At 35.1% G+C, this 22391-nt stretch overlaps 2 protein-coding genes across 2 annotated transcripts; both read left to right on the forward strand.

Moving 5' to 3' along the window:
- Positions 1–947, forward strand: LOC145006543 (chlorophyll a-b binding protein 16, chloroplastic). The gene has a single exon (XM_078965621.1). The coding sequence runs from the start codon at positions 79–81 to the stop codon at positions 877–879; it is 801 nt and encodes a 266-aa protein (XP_078821747.1). The 5' UTR covers positions 1–78; the 3' UTR covers positions 880–947.
- A 14002-nt stretch (positions 948–14949) lies between these two features.
- Positions 14950–15891, forward strand: LOC145007572 (chlorophyll a-b binding protein 16, chloroplastic). The gene has a single exon (XM_078966487.1). The coding sequence runs from the start codon at positions 15027–15029 to the stop codon at positions 15825–15827; it is 801 nt and encodes a 266-aa protein (XP_078822613.1). The 5' UTR covers positions 14950–15026; the 3' UTR covers positions 15828–15891.
- The last annotated feature ends 6500 nt before the right edge of the window (positions 15892–22391 follow it).

A 22391-nucleotide genomic window follows, 5' to 3' on the forward strand; every position in this document is an offset into this window, starting at 1 on the left:
CCCAAAACCCACACATCTTCACAACTCTCAATATCAAACATAAGTACATAACATCTTCTCTTCTAACCAACCTCAACAATGGCTGCTTCCACCATGGCTCTCTCCTCCCCTTTTGCAGGCCAAGCAGTGAAAACAAGTCCCTCAAGTTCTGAGCTTTTGGGAAATGGACGGGTTTCCATGAGGAAGACTGCAGCTGCCAAGAAGGTTGCGCCATCAGGAAGTCCATGGTACGGCCCTGACCGTGTCAAGTACCTAGGCCCATTCTCCGGCGAGGCTCCATCATACCTGACCGGTGAATTCCCAGGTGACTACGGCTGGGACACCGCCGGACTTTCTGCTGATCCGGAGACATTTTCCAAGAACCGTGAGCTTGAGGTCATCCACTGCAGATGGGCAATGCTTGGAGCTCTTGGCTGCGTCTTCCCTGAGCTCTTGGCCCGTAATGGTGTGAAGTTCGGTGAGGCTGTATGGTTCAAGGCTGGATCCCAGATCTTCAGTGAAGGTGGGCTTGATTACTTGGGAAACCCTAGTTTGGTCCATGCTCAGAGCATCTTGGCTATCTGGGCCACCCAAGTCATCTTGATGGGTGCGGTTGAGGGTTACAGAATTGCCGGTGGACCATTGGGTGAGGTTGTTGACCCACTTTACCCTGGTGGTAGCTTCGACCCATTAGGCCTTGCAGATGATCCAGAGGCTTTTGCTGAGTTGAAGGTGAAGGAGATCAAGAATGGAAGACTAGCTATGTTCTCCATGTTTGGGTTCTTTGTTCAAGCCATTGTCACAGGAAAGGGGCCGTTGGAGAACTTGGCTGACCACCTTGCTGACCCTGTTGCAAATAACGCCTGGTCTTATGCTACAAACTTTGTCCCCGGAAAGTGAATGTAGTTATTAAGGGTTTTGATGTAAAATGCTATGTGAATTAAAAGAAAGTTATTAATTTTTGGGCATCTTCTCCACATCTTAAACTGATACATCATCATAGAATAGCATGTAATAGTTAATACATCATCATAGAATAGCATGTAATAGTTAATACATCATCATAGAATAGCATGTAATAGTTAATAGTCATAACTATCACGAGCTTTTGTCCCTGCCAATATTATGTTTTCCCCAATGGTAAAAGTAGATGTGCAAAAAGGCCCGGCATGCAAACATGTTAGTAACCAGATTAAAAAAAACATAGTGTCGTTAAGGGAATCCTAGCCAACACCCATGCAACTATTTTAAAATGGGATAATGACTTTAAAAGGTAATGAAGTTTCAAAAATATATAAAAAATATCATTATTTTATTTTTAATATTCAAAATACCATTAAAATATATTTTTTATACACAAAATACCAATGAAGTACACATGTGTTCAAATAATTCCTTGTGGGTAACCTACAATAGCCGGTAAAATGGTATTTTGTGTACAAAAAAAAAAACAATGGTCTTTTTTGTACATTTTTGAAACTTCGTTACCTTTTTAAGTCATTTTTCCTTCTTTAAATGTAATGGAAATTTAGCTATTTTTTATAAAGAACCCTCCACTTCACTTTGGCCACTACTGTTGTTCATCGCCACCTTCCACCACCATGGCAAAACCATTTTTCTTATTCTTCCTCCTAATCATCTGCCTACTTTCATCAACGCCGGAATCTCACCGGCCACCTCCGTTTCTCGGCATATCCCCACGACTTCTCAAAACCCAAAAATTCTTGTTCAGCCGAAGTACACTTATGAGACACGATACTTTGATCAGACTTTTGATCATTTCAGTTTCAATGATCTTCCCAAGTTCCAACAACGTTATCTCATCAACTCCGATCACTGGGTGGGCCCAAGCCCTAGTCATTTGGGTCCAATCTTCCTTTATTGCGGCAACAAAGGCGACATCGAATGGTTCGCTGCCAACACAGACTTTGTTTGGGAACTCGCCCCTCATTTTGGTGTCATGGTCATCTTCCCCGAAGTAAAAGCCTTAATCACTCTACTCTACATTAATTTGTTCACTTGCAGACCTTTAATAATACAATTTTATCAAAAACTGTGTGATTTGATCTAGCATCGATATTATGGTGAATCGATGCTATATGGAAGCCAGAAGGAGGCATACAAGAATGCTTCTACTTCAGCCTATCTAACAATCGAACAAGCACTTGTTGATTACGCTCTTCTCATCACCGATTTGAAGAAAAATTTATCAGCCGAAGCATCACCTGTAATCTTGTTCGGCTGATCATACGGTGGAAGTAAGATCTTTTCCAACAATTTCAACAAAAATTAAACAAGCACTTGCTGATTACGCTCATCTCATCCCCATTACCTGAAGTACCTGGTTACCACAATGTTTTAGTTGAACACATATGTATTTTGTTGGTATTCTGTGTACAAATAGTAACATTAATGGTATTTTTTGTACTAAAAAAACAACAATGGTATTTTTTGAACATTTGGAAACCGGATAACCTACAATAGCCGGTAAAATGGTATTTTGTGTACAAAAAAAACAACAATGGTCTTTTTTATACACTTTTGAAACTTCGTTACCTTTTTAAGTCATTATCCCTTTTAAAATCCATCCAGTCAAGGTCTTTTTTTAATACCTAGTTATTAAACTTTTATTTTTTTAAAATCGGTTAGATAGTCCCGATTATCTGTACTTAAATAATTTATATTAAAAAGTTGGTTCGATGGGCTTGGGCCATAACTACTTACGAAAACTAGTTTATAAGCTAAATCACAACGTTTACAAATTTTCTTAACAAACCCACCTAGGTCTGGTTATAAGAGTTTGGCTTGCTTGGACCTAGACAGGTAAATGTTGGATCAGGTTGCTATACAATCACCTATGAGTAGACGTGTTCAAAGTATTGGACCATCGATGCTTCTATACTATACCATTGTAGCACTTTATGCTTTGAAGTCATTAGATAGAACTTGTTGATATGAACACGGTGCATGTTTTCAAAAAGGAATGGTCTTCACTTCCATGCATCTTTGGCAAAGACATTTTTTTTCTTCTATGAAATGCACATTAGAACTCTATATTTTTTGTTTGCTTTTGTAAAATCATTTAAAATGAATTAAAAGGACCTAACCCATATATAACCGGTTACTGATGCCTAACTATGGACCATTATACCTATTAATTTGCTTTACCAAGTTGGTTTTTAAAGTTTGGATAGAAGTAACGACCTCTTAAATACCTACTTGACAAAGACCCGATTTTTAAAACGAGAAGTATTTAGAAGTTGTATTTTTTGGGGATTTATGGTCCTCACATAAAAAAATAAAAATAAATAAATAAATAAATAAATAAACCAAGTTCGTTCTTTTAGGTAGGATGTTGAAGCCATTATTATGGAGTCGGAGCATGGCATCTCTGTGAACTCTTTTTGCTCAATAGCTAAATATAGAGAAATCAAAATGTCCATAGAGGAAAGAAAGCTTCAAATCATGTCCTAGCAAAGGAAGTTACACCGACTAGTCTTGATAAATGATGATTGAGCCGAGATTCTTAAGGGGCAGTTACTAGTCGTACAGATGTAGTTCTCGCTTAAACAACTCCTTAGTAGAGAAAATCCATCGGTTTGGATTTGTCGTAAAACTGGGACTACTAAAACTATATTTCACTGGAAGATGACGACAATCGACCTATTGTTGATTTACATTTCCACGCCTCACCGCCCTCTTATCTTTACGGGTCCGGGGGAGCAACTAAAGGAACTACCATAGTTTATCTCATATGTGGAACTTGACGCTCAAGTCTTGTTGCATTTCATTCATACAACTGACTTTGTGCAATACCATATAGAAAATACCCTACATCGAAACCCATCCTCATTGATTAGGTCGCACATCGCAAGGTGTGAAGCGAACTCATACTAAATGAAATAACTTTCACTATCAAGCCTCACCCAAACAAAGCCCGCACTCTTGCTTATTTGACTAGGTTTTCTGCCACGGTCAATGATGCCCCCTACTTCCATAAGTACTGTCGGAGGCCCAATAAACCACCCGGCCTAGAGAGTGATGATGGATATGTATTACGGTCGCGTGCATATGTAAATTCCATCACTAAAGTGCTCCTACCTTTCCTTTTCAAGGTGAAGTGGTTGAGGTGAGCGTACTTGAAACGGGGGCGCATTTGGTGGTACCATAAATCTCAAACAATAAATGTTATACATGAAAGCGTTGCTTTCTCTGTTGTATTGTCACACACATGTCTGCCTAGAATAGCCACTCGCTCTGTAGTGTTTAAACATAGGCTCAAACATTATTTGAAGGGTCTTAGCTACGCCTTGCATTCGATAAAAAAAATTGAAAGGAAAGCAGCAGGGATGTCAAAAAGAGAGCACTTTTATAACACCGTGTTTCGAGTCATTCCATAGTTCGGGGCATTGACCAGAAGATCAATTATCATAAGGATTTAGGCCTTAGGGAAGGAGAGGTTTAGACCCATTTGGATGTGGGTAATGTAGATTATGTAATCCAAGAGTTTGGTTTATGCTTTTGAGCTCAATGGTATAATGGGAAAAGTGGTGTTTCAGACTTCTATTATGAATTACGGAATTTAGTTCGTTATGTTTTAAGTTAAAAGTAATTAGATAGGGTTATAAAGCTTCTCAATACATTTCCGTGGATATAAAGATTGTAGAAATCGGAGTTGAAACGAAGAATTTATAACCGTGTGAAGTTAGGATGGTTGTGGGTTAGCCACATACGTTGGGCGTACATGGAAGTATGATGGGCATACTGGGGTATCCCTGAGTAGGCTGGGCATACACGATCAGTGCCCAAACCCTATTTTCATGGTTTAAGCCTTATCTAAGCTCCTTAATTTCCCTAAACCCATTTCATTCTCAGCCTCCACCTCTCTAACACCGTCCCTTGAAACTCTAACCCTAGGTTGAGCCTTGTAAACAAAAAGAAGGTGTTTTTAAGTGCTTTGTAGTCTTCTTGGTTCATCATGGAGAAGAAGGAGCTCATTGGATAATTGTTCGTTGTTGGAGGTTGTAGATCCAGACTTTGTTCACCTTGATCTTTCTTCTAGAGGTATAAAGCTTGAATCCTTATGATACATTTATTAGATCAAGCTAGTTTTGGATTGTTATGAGCTTTTGGTTACTTTAGTGCATAAAGCTTACATCTTGAAAGTTTGTGACCATGTTATGGATAAAGTTGGAAACTTTATCCATCTAAACATCATATTGATTAAGATCTGAAGCTTGGAGGCTTGGACTTAATGGGTTATGTTGAAAAAGATGCACTTTCGGTCCCTTAGAGACCTAAAGACACGATCTTGGTTGTTTGGACGATTCTAATGGATAAAGCTGGAAACTTTATCCATTATAGAGTTATTATGAACCATAAAATATATGATCTTGGACCTCCTATCCCCTTCATGCAAGAGTTAAGATGTCTTAATGGATAAATATGTTAGGGTTTTAGATTTTGGACCTTTTCTAATCATGGAAAGTTATAAAGGTGGAAACTTTATGGCTTAAGTCGATCTTTTGAGATTAGATCTGAGTTTGGATGTTTTGGTCTAAAGAATTATGTTCTAAAATGAGAAATTGTCACCAAGGAGGTACGTTGAGCGTACATATGCATATGCTCAAAGTAATGCATGTCTTCCTGATTTCTTATTGCCGCGAGTTTTACCTTTAGCATCAACGAGCATTACGTGGGGTGTACGAGTTTAGTAAGTCGGGCGTGCTCACAAGGTTCTCTTTATGGGCCTTTTAGGCCTTGGGTCTTTTGGAAGTTGTGCCATGAGTTGTTGGGTTAGATATGAGAAGGGTAAAATGGTTTTTTACACATTATAATTATAGAGAATGAATTGGACCTTGGATTATAGGGAATTATCTTAATTATTAAGTAGGGATAATTTGGTTGTGTTCAGTGTGTGAACCCTGGTAGCAACAGCGTGTTTGAATCTTGCATGAGCTCTATGAATGTCAGGCGGGACCCGATGCTAGGCGGGGCCTGATGAGTGTATTGGGCAGGGCCATCGTATGTTACTAATAAATCTGTACCGAGCGGGGCCCGATGGATGTATATATGTATGGTATGTGGAATTTTTGGAAACTCACTAACCTTTGTGCTTTTGGTTTCAGGTACTTTCGGTTCGAAAGGGAATGATCCGGATTTATCGCAACGCATCTACCCATGTTTTCACACTTTGTGGTTTTAGGATTATACTCTGATAACTATTTTTACTTTATTATGCTTTTGAATGATTGAAAATGATAAATGGTGTTTAAGGTTGAATTAAAAATGGAATTTTTACCTTATAACTTTTTTGGGATGTTACAGCTTCTTTGCATTGAAAAAAAAATACCTAAGAGAAGAGCGTCTTCTCTTATCTTTCTTCCTCAACGAAGCCAACATAAATCTGATCCGAATAAAAAACTAAGTGTGGCGATCTTCCAAATCAAGAAAGTGGAAAGTGTCACACATTAGGAACTACCCGGGGAAGATTTGGGGGGAAGCATAACATGTCACAAGAGCGACGGGAGGTTTGGAACTCTACTATAAGAAGGACGCCTCGCGAGCCGGATATTCAGAGATCGATTTCGGATGAATCCAAGGGGGTGCTTTACGCTAAAGAGAGGATATTGTCTTGTAGTTGCGGAGTAGTCTGGGATAAACGCTTTCCTTGTGCCAATTTTAGTTTTGAACTACCGATGACTTGTATCATAGTTTTCAACTAAGGGGAATAGATCTAGAATCTACCGCCCCTCTTTCAATAAACTTTCTTGCTATCCGAACGCATCCGTGTGGATGAAGTTGTGGCGACTCGTGGAGTAGATAACTATGTCATAATCATTATTTTTGGATAAGCATCGGCGATAGTTCAACGGACTAATTTTGCGATGTCTGTCACATGAAGTAGCTCTGAACCGAATTAGCACTTCTCAGATCAGACGAGACCTCTCTAGCGGAGCTGGGCGTCGGGCGCCTGGCTGGCTAATGCTTCTAGACCCACATTCGGAGACAAATGAAGAACTTCTTACGGTATTTTCGAGCGGTGAAAGGTGCATGTGGGGTTTTCGTACGCGTCTTAATAGTTTTTCCTAATGGTGATACCGCCAAATTTGTTTGGGCTACAAATGCGGACGATTTAAGTAGCCTAGTCAGTGATTTTAATGATTTACTATCTTATGGAACTCATTGTTGGTTATCTTCTCATCCAACCTATGCTACCCATTATGCATGCAGTATTATAATATTAACATACAAGAAAATCGAACCACCATAAACGAGAGACAAGAAAACATATTTGATAACGAATAAAATGATCTAGGTGACTCACCAATCGACCCATCAATGATCGAGTTGGAGAGCATATTAGATTTATCCATTGGGTTTACTTTGTGCTTTTTGAATATTTTATATATCGATTTTTATTTCGTTTGTTCTTTTACAATTATTGAAGTCTTCAATTTATAAATTTGTAAGAATAAATATAAAGAGAAAATTTATTGTAATTTCGTAATTTATATAGTTTTATGGACTAATAGTACAATTTTTGCACTTACATATGATTTTGAAAAATAATCTTCAAATAAAATTTATAAATCTGCAATATAATTTTAAAAATAAAACTGATTATAAATCCTTATATATATATATATATATATATATATATATATATATATATATATATATATATATATATATATATATATATATATATATATATATATATATTGTTATAAAATATGATCAAACAATATAAATTATAAAGTAAAGAAAGAAATAAGAGTAGAGAGAACTTTTATTCCAATACTTGTGATGAAATCATCAAGTGCCTAATACATATGGCTCACTATTTATACTATCCAAATAAGATGAAAGATGAGCTATAATATGAATGCACATTATGATGGTGTATTATTACATTCATAAAACACATTGAAATGGTTGTTACTAATGCTAAATAATGATGGGGAGTTATGGGAGAAATGGAGAATCCAATGGTTATTCACAAACTAATATTTCATAACACTCCCCCTTGAATGACGATTGTATCATGTATCGTTAAAACCTTAATAGGTAAAACCTCATGGGAAAAACCATTTATTAAGGAAAAAGAGTACATGATTAATAATAGATATTTGGAGCAATTGCCTCGTTAAGAACCTTGCTAAGAAAACCCAGTGGGAAAAACATAGCTAAGGAAAAGAGTACAATATGTTTCCAACTCCCCCTGATCATCACATCACTTGATTTCCTTAAAGCGTCGCATTCCAATATTTCGTACCATGTTTTCAAATTTGGATGTAGGGAGCGCTTTAGTGAACAAATCTGTCAAGTTGTTACTTGATTGAATTTTATGGATGTTGATGCCACGCTCTTTTGAAGATCATGAGTAAAAAAAACTTTGGTGATATATGTTTGGTTCTGTCTCCTTTGATAAACCCTTCCTTGAATCGAGCTATACAAGCCGCATTATCTTCATATAGTATGGTTGGAGCGTCTCTGTTAAAAGTTAGACCACAACTCTCATGAATGTGATAAGTTAAATTTCTTAACCAAATACATTCACGGCTTGCCTCATGAATTGCTATAATCTCTGCATGGTTAGAAGAAGAAGCAACTAAAGTTTGTTTAACAGAACGCCAAGAGATTGCGGTACCTCCACAAGTGAATAAATAACCTGTTTGGGATCGAGCTTTGTGTGGATCAGACAAATATCCAACATCTGCATAACCAATTAACTCCACATTTGATGAATTTGAATAATATAAGCCCATATCCATTGTACCTCGAAGATATCGAAGAATGTGTTTGACTCCATTTCAATGTCTTCTTGTTGGGCAAGAACTATATCTTGCTAATAAGTTTACAGCAAAAGATATATCAGGTCTCGTATTATTAGCAAGATACATCAGTTCACCAATAGCACTAAGATATGGTACTTCGGGACCAAGAAGTTTTTCATGTTTTTCACAAGGCCGAAACTGGTCCTTTTTGGCATCTAAATGCCTTACTACCATCAGGGTACTCAATGGATGTGAGTTATCCATATAAAACTTTTTAAGCACCTTTTCTAGATAACTAGATTGATGTACAAAAACTCCATTTTTGTGTGCTCAATTTGAAGACCCAAACAAAATTTCGTTTTACTAAGATCTTTCATTTCAAATTTTTTCTTTCAAACAAGAAGTGACATTTTCCATTTTTCCAGGAGTTCCAATTATGTTCAAATCATCTACGTAAACAACAATTATCACAAATTCTGATCCGGTGAATACACATGGGCTTCATGGATCATTTTTATAGCCCTCTTTTAAAAGACATGTACTTAAACAATTGAACCACATACGGCCAGATTGTTTCAATCCATACAAAGATTTATTTAATTTTACTTAATATACTTCACGAGAATTAGGAGTTTGTGCTTCTGGCACCTTAAACCCTTCTGGGATTTTCATATAAATATCATTCTCAAGTGAACCATATAAATAGGCGGTAACTACATCCATCAGACGCATCTCCAATTTTTCATGTGTTGTCAGACTTATTAGATAATGGAATGTAATTGCATCAACCACAGGAGAGTATGTTTCTTCATAATCAATTTCGGGTCTTTGGGTAAAACCTTGTGCAACAAGTATTGCTTTATATCTCACAACTTCATTTTTCTCGTTTCTTTTGCGCACAAATACTGATCCGTATCCCACCGTTCTTACTCTGTTTGGTGTACGGACTACAGGTCCAAAAACTTTTCGTTGAGTAATAGAATTAAGCTCTTTATTTATTTCATCTTTCCATTTTGGCCAATATTTTCTATTCATACATTACTCAATAGATTTAGGTTCAAGATCTTCATTTTCTTTATAATCGCACGCGGAACATGATATGAAAAATTATCGTCGACGTCTATCGTATTTCGGTTCCATCTTATTCCTGTCATGACATAATTTATTGAGATCTCATCATTTTCATTTTTTCAGGTACCTTATTTTCTTTTGTTATGTCATTAGACTCTTCTAGAGCTTCATTAATCTTTTCAAGAGATTCTGTTTCTCTTTTGGACCATCAATTGTATTTGCTTTATTTCATTTTCGAGGATTTTTATCTTTGGAACTGACTGATCTTCCACGCTTCAAGCGTGCCTAAGATTCATTTGCAGTTGAATTTTTTTCTTCCTTCTGGGATATCAGTTCTAAATTGAGTAAGTATAGCTGGTACATGAGACTTTGTTACCCACTTAGGGTCAGTAAATGCTTCTGGCAATTGATTTGCTACATTTTGTAAATGAATTATCTTTTTTATTTCAAGTTCACATTGACTTGAACGAGGATCTAAAACTGAAAGTGACAATTCCTTTCAAGAGATTTTATTTTCCAGCTTCTTTATTTCTCCCCCTAATGTTGGAGAATATGATTCATCAAAATAATAATCATCAAATATAGCTGTAAATAAATCTCCAATTGATGATTTTAAATATTTTACTATAGATGGAGATTCATATCCAACATAAATTCTCATTCTTCTTGAGGACCCATTTTTGTGAAGTGAGGTGGAGAAATGGGTACATAAATTATACATCAAACGTCCTTGGATGGTAAATAATTTGTTACTGACCGCAAACCAGTTGAATATGGGAGAACTCATGATAACAAGTTGTCATTATGCATATAAATGATGTTGCATGTAAAATTGCATGCCCCATGTCAATATAGGAAGTTTAGAATGCTTTAGTAATGGTCTTGCAATTAATTAAATGTGTTTGATTAACGACTCAGCTAAACCATTTTGTGTATGAACATATGTAACATGATGTTCAATAGTTGTCCTAATCGACATAGAATAATCATTAAAAGCTTATGATGTAAATTCTCCAACATTGCCAAGTCAAATTTTCATAATTGGGTAATCGGGAAATTGTGCCCTTAGGCAAATTATTTATGCAAGTAATCTTGCAAAAACCAAATTATTACTAGACAACAAGCACACATGTGACCATCTAGTTGACGCATCAATTAAAACCATAAAATATCTAAATGGTCCACATGGTGTTGGATGAATTAGTCCATATACATCCTCTTGAATTCTTTGTAAGAAACTAAGACTTTCATACCCAACTTTGTTCAATGATGGATTGGAAATTAATTTTCCTTGAGAGCATGCAACACAATTCATTATCTTAAAAAATCTTTGGGTTTTTCAAGGAATGACTACTTGAAGTTTCAATTATTTTGCGCATCATAACTGATCCGGGATGGCCCAACCGATCATGCCAAACTTTGTAGATGTTATCATACCTTTTATTTTTAATAGCATGAGATTCAATCATTCTAATATTTGTATAATACAATCCGGAGGACAATACGGGTAATTTTTCCAAAAGACTTTTCTTACCCGATATCATTTTTGTAATATTGAGATACTCTTTATCACCATCATTAGTTGTTTCAACATGATATCCGTTGGACCGAATATCCTTAAAACTTAATAAATTTCTTGATGATTTTAATGAAAATAATGCATCACCAATTGTAATTATTGTCACTTGTGGTAATACTATATTCGTTCTTCCGGAGCCTTCAATCTTGGTGATTTAGAGGAAAATAATGCATCACTAATTTGTAATTAGTGTCCCTTGTTGTAATATTATATTCGCTCTTCCAGAGCCTTCAATCATTTTTGCATTACCTGTTATTATATTAACATTTGCTTCTCTAATTGATAAGTAAGCAAAATACTTTTCGTTATTAAAAATGCTATGTGTTATTGCATTGTCCTCAAGAAATATATCTTCATTATTTCTTTTGCAAATATCCATGTTCTTTTCAATAAATAAATTAAACATAAAAAACATTCGACTTAGAGAAATAAATTCATATTTTATTAATCTGGGAAGATTGTGATGACATCATTTCTCATGAAACGAATATGACATAAAAACATAATAAATGTCATGAAACAAAACTATACATTATTCTGATAAATCACCATCCATATCACCACTTGTCCCTTTGGGGTAGATAAGAAATTCGACAACATCCAAATGTGTCATTTCTGGTTGATCTTCATGGATATCACTTTGAATAAAATTTGTTTCGATATTTTTTTTATATTTTAGAGAAGCTTGATAAAGATCAACAAAATGCTTTGGTAAGCAGCATGTACAAGACCAATGATCGGTCATTCCACATCAATGACAAACATTTTCAACTTTTTTTTTTGTCTTCACCACTTTTATTATTAGGATGCGGATTTTTGCTATTTTCCAACTTCTGGTGGTTACTTGTAATATTGTTATTTTTATGATGATTATGATAACCTCCACGACCTCGGTTAGACCCATGACTATTATGATTATATGATGTTGCATTCACTTCAGGGAATGCACTAGAACCAGTCACGATTAATTGGTGATTTTTCATCAATAACTCATTGTCTTGTTTAGACACAAGTAGACATGAGATTAATTCATATTTATTTTAAACTTTTCTCATGATATTGCTACTGCAGGAGCATGTTAGTACTATGAAAACTAGAGAAAGTTTTCTCTAGCATTGTTTTCCATAATGAAAATAGAAATCAAAATAAAGACTTGTATGTTAAGGAATTGTTAGTTAAGAAATTCCATAAAATAAGTTGTAAGTATTGTACATGTAAAATTATAAAAAATACATACCTGAAAATTACAAGAACAATAAGGAGTTAGAGCTCTATGGTAGAGTCGTGCTGATAACGTGTTATAAAATATGATCAAATAACAATATAAATTATAAAGTAAAGAAAGAAATAAGAGTAGAGAGAACTTTTATTCCAATACTTGTGATGAAATCATCAAGTGCCTAATACATATGGCTCACTATTTATACTATCCAAATAAGATGAAAGATGAGCTATAATATGAATGCACATTATGATGATGTATTATTACATTCATAAAACACATTGAAATGGTTGTTACTAATGCTAAATAATGATGGGGAGTTATGGGAGAAATGGAGAATCCAATGGTCATTCACAAACTAATATTTCATAACATATATATATATATATATATATATATATATATATATATATATATATATATATATATATAACGATCATAAATTTTGTTGTCAATATTTTGATATTTTCTTGACATATGTCCTCAACATTGCACAAACAAACTTTGTACGTATTATAATCCTATATTTTACTGATAAAATGTTTATAACATGTCACGAATGGCAATATCATTCTACCATTTATCTAAAGTTTTCTTCGAATTAGAACACATATGGACTTTACATAATGGAGAACATTACTGATATGGACAAAAGGATGACACCAAAATTCTATCAAGTCTCTATATGTAATAATTTACAACAACATGCCCTAAGATTTCTCTGTGGTGTATTCATCATGTTTTTGTGGTTTGAAGTTGTTTATGTATCATTATGATGGAATTTAACCAACAAATGTGTTAGTGTTGGCATTGATCTACTCCTTGTTGTGAATCACTATTACATGCATTCACACAAGGTATTACTTTTGTGTATCGATTTACCTCATCCACCTATATCAGTTGTACATGTCTATCTATCTCTCTCTCTCTCTCTCTCTTTCTCTCTCTGTGTGTGTGTGTGTGTTTTTGTGTGTGTGTGTGTATATATATATATATATATATATATCATTTAGTTGAAGCATTCAATATACACCAAAGGAGGCATAATTGTCGAACATATATGTCACCCTTCTAAGCCATCTACCCCATCTTAATGGAATCTCAGTGATTTTGATGATGTTGAGTTAACCTATAAAGGTGTATACAATGAAATATCATTTGTGGTATAATTAGCCATATGTATGATCAGCTGCCTTAGTTATGGCTAGAGATTGAAGATAAAGTAGTTCTTTGTATTGTATTTGTTCCTTTTAACACAATTTGTGCATTAGATTTTCCCATACCTTCCCTATCGCAATGGTAATAACTGAAGGTGCGATCAAATGTCTCATTGCATGCCTTCCCATTTTCATTAACAACCATTCTTGTATAAAAATTCATTTTTTATTGTTATTCGTATAATGTAAAACCTACAATAGAAACATATTTATATTGTTTTTACAAATAATATCATGATACTTACAATTTATTACCAATAATAAAAACTTACCTAAACTTTTTACATATAATGATGATATATAAAATCAATAAAGTGTGTTTCCATAAATCCACATAAGTTGCTATTATGGGTATGAAATATAAACGTAGATATTAAGGATAATATATAAAATACGTTGTTATTAGTAGAAATACATGTAACTACGTTTTTATCACGGATAATAAAGTAAATATAAGTAACTTTCTGTTATGCGTAAAAGTTTTATGAAAAATATTATTATGAACATTAGATAAAGTAATTTGATGATACAGTTAAATAAATGTATATTTATATCATTAACGAATAAATACATATAAGTTACTTGCCACTCTTGAAAAAACAGAATACATAATGTCATGATGTAAATAATTCAGATTTAGAATCAATGAAGTATGATTAATCAAGCTAGAACATTAATATATGAGGGAATTTGTTGCGAAATGCAAGAATGATGACAAAACGCATTAAAAAATAAATATGATTACGTGAATGTGTCATATATGTTTAGAACCAGCTGTCACACAAGTATTCTTATATGATCTTTCCTCCCTTAAAATTCCATATAATCAAATAGACATGGTTAAGTTATCAGCATTAAATTTTCCGGTTGTTGACACTCGAATGCACAAGAATAATGCTAGAGATTATTTAAGTGTATTTTAAACATTTGGGATAGGAAATCTTGGAATGAAATTAAATGTACAGCTGTCGATTTTTAGTTGGTGTTCTAAATAGATGTAGTTCATATGGATCAAATATATCAGCCTCCAATCAAAAACAAACTACAGATCCGGAAGATAAACAGTACCCTACAAAATGCACCATCCTATTTATAGCACTAGTGCAGAACCATAAGACTTAAGCAGTCAACCCCCGACTTTCTAAATATTCTTATTTTCTAATTTAAGAAAATTTACAATGGCTGCTTCCACCATGGCTCTCTCCTCTCCTTTCGCAGGCCAAGCAGTGAAAACAAGTCCCTCAAGTTCTGAGCTTTTGGGAAATGGACGGGTTTCCATGAGGAAGACTGCAGCTGCCAAGAAGGTTGCGCCATCAGGAAGTCCATGGTACGGCCCTGACCGTGTCAAGTACCTAGGCCCATTCTCCGGCGAGGCTCCATCATACCTGACCGGTGAATTCCCAGGTGACTACGGCTGGGACACCGCCGGACTTTCTGCTGATCCGGAGACATTTTCCAAGAACCGTGAGCTTGAGGTCATCCACTGCAGATGGGCAATGCTTGGAGCTCTTGGCTGCGTCTTCCCTGAGCTCTTGGCCCGTAATGGTGTGAAGTTCGGTGAGGCTGTATGGTTCAAGGCTGGATCCCAGATCTTCAGTGAAGGTGGGCTTGATTACTTGGGAAACCCTAGTTTGGTCCATGCTCAGAGCATCTTGGCTATCTGGGCCACCCAAGTCATCTTGATGGGTGCGGTTGAGGGTTACAGAATTGCCGGTGGACCATTGGGTGAGGTTGTTGACCCACTTTACCCTGGTGGTAGCTTCGACCCATTAGGCCTTGCAGATGATCCAGAGGCTTTTGCTGAGTTGAAGGTGAAGGAGATCAAGAATGGAAGACTAGCTATGTTCTCCATGTTTGGGTTCTTTGTTCAAGCCATTGTCACAGGAAAGGGGCCGTTGGAGAACTTGGCTGACCACCTTGCTGACCCTGTTGCAAATAACGCCTGGTCTTATGCTACAAACTTTGTCCCCGGAAAGTGAATGTACTTAATAAGGGTTTTGATGTAAAATGCTATGTGAATTAAAAGAAAGTTATTTTTGGACATCTTCTCGGCATCTTAAAATGATATATTATCATAGAATAGCATATAATAGTTAATACTTATAACCATCACGTGCTTTTGTCCCTGCCAATATTATATATGTTTATTCCAAACCGTGAAAGTGATGCGCAAAAAGGCCCGGCATGCGAACATCATAGTAACCAGATTAAAAAAAACCATTTTATCCTAGCTAGGTATGAACACCCATGCAAGGATTTTAAAATCCAACCAGTCAAGGTCTTTTTTTAATACATAGTTATTAAACATTTTTTAAAAATCGGTTAGATAGTCCCGATTATCCATACTTAATAATTTATGTTAAAAAGTTGGTTAGATGGGCTTTGGCCATAACTGGTTACGAAGACTCATTTATAAGCTAAATCACAACCTTTACAAATTTTCTTGACAAACCCACTTAGGCCTGGTTAAAAGAGTTTTGCTTGCTTGGACCTGGACCGATAAATGTTGGATCAGGTTGCTATACAATCACCTATGAGTAGATGTGTTCAAAGTATTGGACCATCGATGCTTCTATACTATACCATTGTAGCAGTTAATGATTTGAAGTCGTTAGATAAAACTTGTTGGGGTGCATGTTTTCAAAAAGGAATGGTCTTCACTTCCATGATTCTTTGGTCGGGACGTTTTTTTTCATTTAAGAAATGCACATTATAGCTATATTTTTTGTTTGCTTTTGTAAAATCATTTAAAATGGATTAAAAGGTTCTAAGCCATAAATAATCGGTTAGTGTGGCCTCACTATGGACCGTTACTCATATTAATTTGTTTTACCAAGTTGGCTTTTAAAGTTTAGATAAAAGTAACGACCTCTTACATACCTACTTGACTCAGACCCGATTTTAAAACGAGAAGTATTTAGAAGTTGTATTTTTGGGGATTTTATGGTCCTCACTTACAGGTTTTTTCAGACCAGGTTCTTCCTTTGGCTAGGATGTTGAAGCCATTATTACGGAGCCGAAGCATGGCATCTTTGCGAACTCTTTTTGCTCAATAGCTAAATATAGAGAACGCATAACATCCAAAGAGGAATGAAAGCTTCAAATCTTGTCAAGCCAAGGAACGTACGCCGACTAGTCTTGATAAATGATGATTGAGACGAAATTCTGAAAGGGCAGTTACTAGTCATATAGTTGTAGTTCTCACTTAAACAATTCATTTGTAGAGAACATCCATCGGTTTGGATTTTCCGTAAAACTAAGACTACTAAAACTATATTTCACTCAAAGATGACGGCAATCAACTTATTAATGATTTACATTTCCTCCCCTCACCGCCCTCTTATCTTTATGGGTCCGAGGGGAGGGACGGGGAGCTACTAAAGGAACTACCATATTTTATCTCATATGTGGAACTTGACGCTCAAGTCTTGTTGCATTTCATTCATACAACTGACTTTGTGTCATACCATATAGAAAATACCCTACATCGAAACCTATCCTCATTGATTAGGGCGCACACCGCAAGGTGTGAACCGATCTCGTACTAAATGAAATAAATTTCACAGTCAAGCCTTGCCCAAACAAAGCCCTCACTCTTGCTTATTCGACTAGGTTTTCTGTTGCAGTCAATGATGCCCCCCCCCCCCCCCCCCACCTCCTACTTCCATAAGTACCGAAGGAGGCCCAATAAACCACCCGACCTGGAGAATGATGATGGAGTTGTATTACGACTGTGCACATATGTAAATTACATCATTAAAGTTCTACCACTTTTTTTTCAAGGTGAAGGTTGAGGTGAGCTTACTTGAAATGGGGGCACGTTTAGTGGTACCAAAATCTCACACAATACACGAAAGCGTTGATTTCTCTATAGTATTGTGACACACGTGTCTACCTAGAAGAGCCACTCACTCCGTAGAGTTTAAGCATAGGATCAAACATTATTTGAAGGGTCTTTGCTACTCCATGCATTCGATAAAAATTTTGGAAAGGAAAGCAGCATGGATGTCAAAAAGAGAGGACTTTTATAACACCATGTTTCGAGTCATTCCATAGTTCGGGGCAATGAACCGACCATGTATCATAAGGATTCGGGCCTTGGGGAAGGAGGGGTTTAGACCCATTTGGATGTGGGTAATGTAGATTATGTAATCCAAGAGTTTGGTTTGTGCTTTGGAGCATAAGGGTATAATGAGAAAAGTGGTGTTTCAGACTTCTATTATAAATTAAGGATTTTAGTTTGATGTGTTATAAGTTAAAAGTAATTAGATAGGGTTATAGAGCTCCTCAATACATTTCTGTGGATATAACGATCGTCGAAATCGGAGTTGAAACAAAGAAGTTATGACTGTTTGAAGTTAGGATGGTTTTGGGTTAGCCACATATGTTGGGCGTACATGGAAGTGCGATGGGCATACTGGGGTATTCCAGAGTAGGCTAGGCATACCCTATCAGAACCCGAACCTTATTTTCATGGTTTAAGCCTTATTTAAGCTCCTTAACTTCCCTAAACCCATTACATTCCCAGCCTCCACCTCTCCAACACCCTCCCTAGAAACCCTAACCCTAATTTGAGCCTTGTGAGCAAAGAGAAGTTTTTTAAGTGATTTAGAGTGTTCTTGGTGAATCTTGAAAAAGAAGGATCTCATTGGATAATTATTGGTTGTTGGAGCTTGTAGATCCGGACTTTGTTTGCCTTGATCTTTCTTCTAGAGGCATACAGCTTGAATCATGATGATACATTGGTTAAATCAAGCTAGTTTTGTGTGTTATCAACTTTTGGTCACTTTAGTGCATAAATTTTAGATCTTTAAAGTTTGTGACCATGTTATGGATAAAGTTGGAAACTTTATCCATCTAAACATCACATTGATTAAGATCTAAATATCAGAGTCTTGGGCTTAATGGATTATGTTGGAAAATATGCACTTTTGGTCCCTTAGAGACTTAAAGGCTAGATCTTGGTTGTTTTGACGATTATAATGGATAAAGTTAGAAACGTTATCCATTATAAAGTTATTAGAAACCATAAAAATATGATCTTGGACCTCCTATCCCCTCCATGCAAGAGTTAAGATGTCTTAATGGATAAATAAGTTAGGGTTTTAGCTTTTGGACCTTTATTAATCAGGGAAAGTCATAAAGGTGGAAACATGATGTCTTAAGTCGATGCTTTGAGATTAGATCTGAGTATGGATGTTTTGGTCTTAAGCATTAAGTCCTAAAATGAGAAATGGTCACCAAGGGGTGCATTGAGCGTACATATGTGTATGCTCAATGTAATGCATGTCTTCCCGATTTCATGTTATCGTGAGTTGTACCTTAAGCATCAACGGGCATTACATGGGGCGTACGTGTTTGGTAAGAGAATAATACTCGTAAGGTTCTCTTTTGGGGCCTTTTAGGCCTTGGGTCTTTTGGAAGTTCGGCCATGAGTTGTTAAGTCAGATGTGAGAAGGGTAAAATATATTTTTACACGTGTTAATGATAGAGAATGAATTGGACCTTGGATTATGTGGAATTATCTTAATTATTAAGTAGGGATAATTTGGTTGTGTTCGGTGTGTGGAACCTGGTAGTAGCAGTGCATGTGTTTAGTTATCTCGATTTGAGGTGAGTCTCCTCCCAATGTTTGGGGGGTCGAAGGCACCAATGTCAGTCCATGGATTACTTTTATTTATATGCTACTTGTCTGTGTAACCCTTGCTTATGTTCTATGAATGTCGTGCGGGTCCCGATGTAGGCAGGGCCTGATGAGTGTATTGGGCAGGGCTCATCGCATGTTACTTATAAATCTATATTGGGTGGGACTGATGGATGTATATATGTATGGTATGTGGAATTTTTACAAACTCACTAAGCTTTGTGATTATAGTTTGTGGTTATGGTTTTAGGTACTTCCAGTTCGAAATGGAAAGGTCCGGATTGATCACAATGCATCTACCTATATTTCCGCACTTTGTGATTTTGGGATTATACTCTGATAACTATTTTTACTTTTGTTATTCTTTTGAATGATTGAAAAGGATAAATGGTGTTTAAGGTTAAATTAAAAATAAAATTTTTACCTTATAATTTTTGGGATGTTACAACTTTTTTACACTGAAAAAAAAAAAGTACCGAAGAGAAGAGTGTCTTCTCTTAGCTTTTTTCCTCAACGAAACCAACATAAATACAATCCGAATAAAAAAATAAGTGTGACGATCTTCCAAATCAAGAAAGTGGAAAGTATCATACATTAGGAACAAGCCGGGGAAGATTTGGGGGAAGCATAACACATCACAAGAGCGAGGGGAGGTTTGGAGCACTACTATGAGAGGGACGCCTCTCGAGCCGGGCATTTAGAGATCGATTTCGGATGAATCAAAAGGGGTGATTTACACTAAGGAGAGGAAACCGTCTTGTAGTTGCCGAGTAGTCTGGGATGAACACTTTCTTTGTGCCAATTCAAGTTTTGAACTATCGTTTACTTATATCATAGTTTTCAACTAAGGGGAACAGATCTAGAATTTGTCGCCCCTCTTTATATTTATAAGAATAAATATAAAGAGAAAATTTATTGTAATTTCGTAATTTATATAGTTTTATGGACTAATAATACAATTTTTGGACTTACATATGATTTCGAAATATAATCTTCAAATAAAGTTTATAAATCCGAAATATAGTTTTAAAAATAAATTGGAATATATATATATATATATATATATATATATATATATATATATATATATATATATATATATATATATATATATATATAACGATCATAAATTTTGTTGTCAATATTTTCTTAACATATCTGTCCTCAGCATTGCACAAACAAACCTTATACATAATATAATCTTATATTCTATTGAAAAAATGTTTAATAACATGTTACGAATGGCAATATCATTCTATCATTTATCTAAAGCTTCCTTGGTTTTATACATAATGGAGAACATTACTAATATGAACAAAAGGATAACACCAAAATTCTCTTAAGTTTCTTTATGTAATAATTTACAACAACATGCCCTAAGATTTCTCTATGGCGTATTAATCATGTTCTTGTGGTTTGAAGTTGATTATGTATCATTATGATGGAATTTAACCTACAAATATGTTAGTGATGGCATTGATCTGCTCCTCGTTGTGAGTCACCATTACATGCATTCACTCAAGGTATTCCTTTTGTGTGTTGATTCACCCCATCCACCTATGTCAATTGTACATGTCGACATCTATGTATCTGTAATATCATTTAGTTGAAGGATTGAATATACACCAAAGGAGGCATAATTGTCGACATATATGTCACCCTCCTAATCCATCCACAGCATCCCAATGTGATCTCAGTTATTTTGTTGATGTTGAGTTAACCTATAAAGATGTATACAATGAAAGAACATTTGTTGTATAAAGTAGTTCTTTGTATTGTATTTGTCCCTTTTAACATAATTTGTGCATTAGATTTTCCCAAACCTTCCCTATTGTAATGGTAGTAATTGAAGGTGTGATCAAATGTCTCATTGCATGCCTTCCCGTTTTCATTAACAACCAGTCTTCCATAAAAATTCATCTTTTATCATTGTTGGTGCAACGTAAAACCTACAATAGCAACGTATTTATATTGTTTTTACAAATAATATCATCATACTTACAATTTATTACCAATAATAACAACTTACCTAAACTATTAGATATAATGATGATATATAAAATCAATAAAGTGCGTTTCCACATTTCTATTCAAATACACATATATTGTTATTATGGATATGAAATATAAACCTATAGTTATTATGGATAAAATATAAAAAACGTTAATTGTTAATAGTAGAAATACATGTAACTTTGTTTTTATCATGGATAATAAAATAAATATAAGTAACTTTCTGTTATGAGTAAAAGTTTTAAGAAAAATGTTATTATGAATATTAGATAAACTAATTTGTTTATACATTTAAATAAATGTATATCGATGTCATTAACGAATAAATATATAAGGTACCAGACACTTGCAAAAAACAGAATATATAATGCCGTGATGTAAATAATTCATATTTAGAATCAGTGATGAAAATAATTCATATTTAGAATCAATGAAGTATGATTAATCAAGCTAGAACATTAATATATGAGGGAATTTGTTGCGAAATGCAAGAATGATGACAAAACGCATTAAAAAATAAATATGATTACGTGAATGTGTCATATATGTTTAGAACCAGCTGTCACACAAGTATTCTTATATGATCTTTCCTCCCTTAAAATTCCATATAATCAAATAGACATGGTTAAGTTATCAGCACTAAATTTTCCGGTTGTTGACACTCGAATGCACAAGAATAATGCTAGAGTTTATTTAAGTGTATTTTAAACATTTGGGATAGGAAATCTTGGAATGAAATTAAATGTACAGCTGTCGATTTTTAGTTGGTGTTCTAAATAGATGTAGTTCATATGGATCAAATATATCAGCCTCCAATCAAAAACAAACTACAGATCCGGAAGATAAACAGTACCCTACAAAATGCACCATCCTATTTATAGCACTA

The sequence above is a fragment of the Lactuca saligna genome, chromosome 7 (genome assembly GCF_052625555.1).
Source record: "Lactuca saligna cultivar CGN05327 chromosome 7, ASM5262555v1, whole genome shotgun sequence".
Classification (NCBI taxonomy): domain Eukaryota; kingdom Viridiplantae; phylum Streptophyta; class Magnoliopsida; order Asterales; family Asteraceae; genus Lactuca; species Lactuca saligna.

Bases quoted from the DNA above. Each gene is read 5' to 3' on its own strand.
- LOC145007572 (XM_078966487.1), top strand. From the start codon at position 15,027: ATGGCTGCTTCCACCATGGCTCTCTCCTCTCCTTTCGCAGGCCAAGCA.
- LOC145006543 (XM_078965621.1), top strand. From the start codon at position 79: ATGGCTGCTTCCACCATGGCTCTCTCCTCCCCTTTTGCAGGCCAAGCA.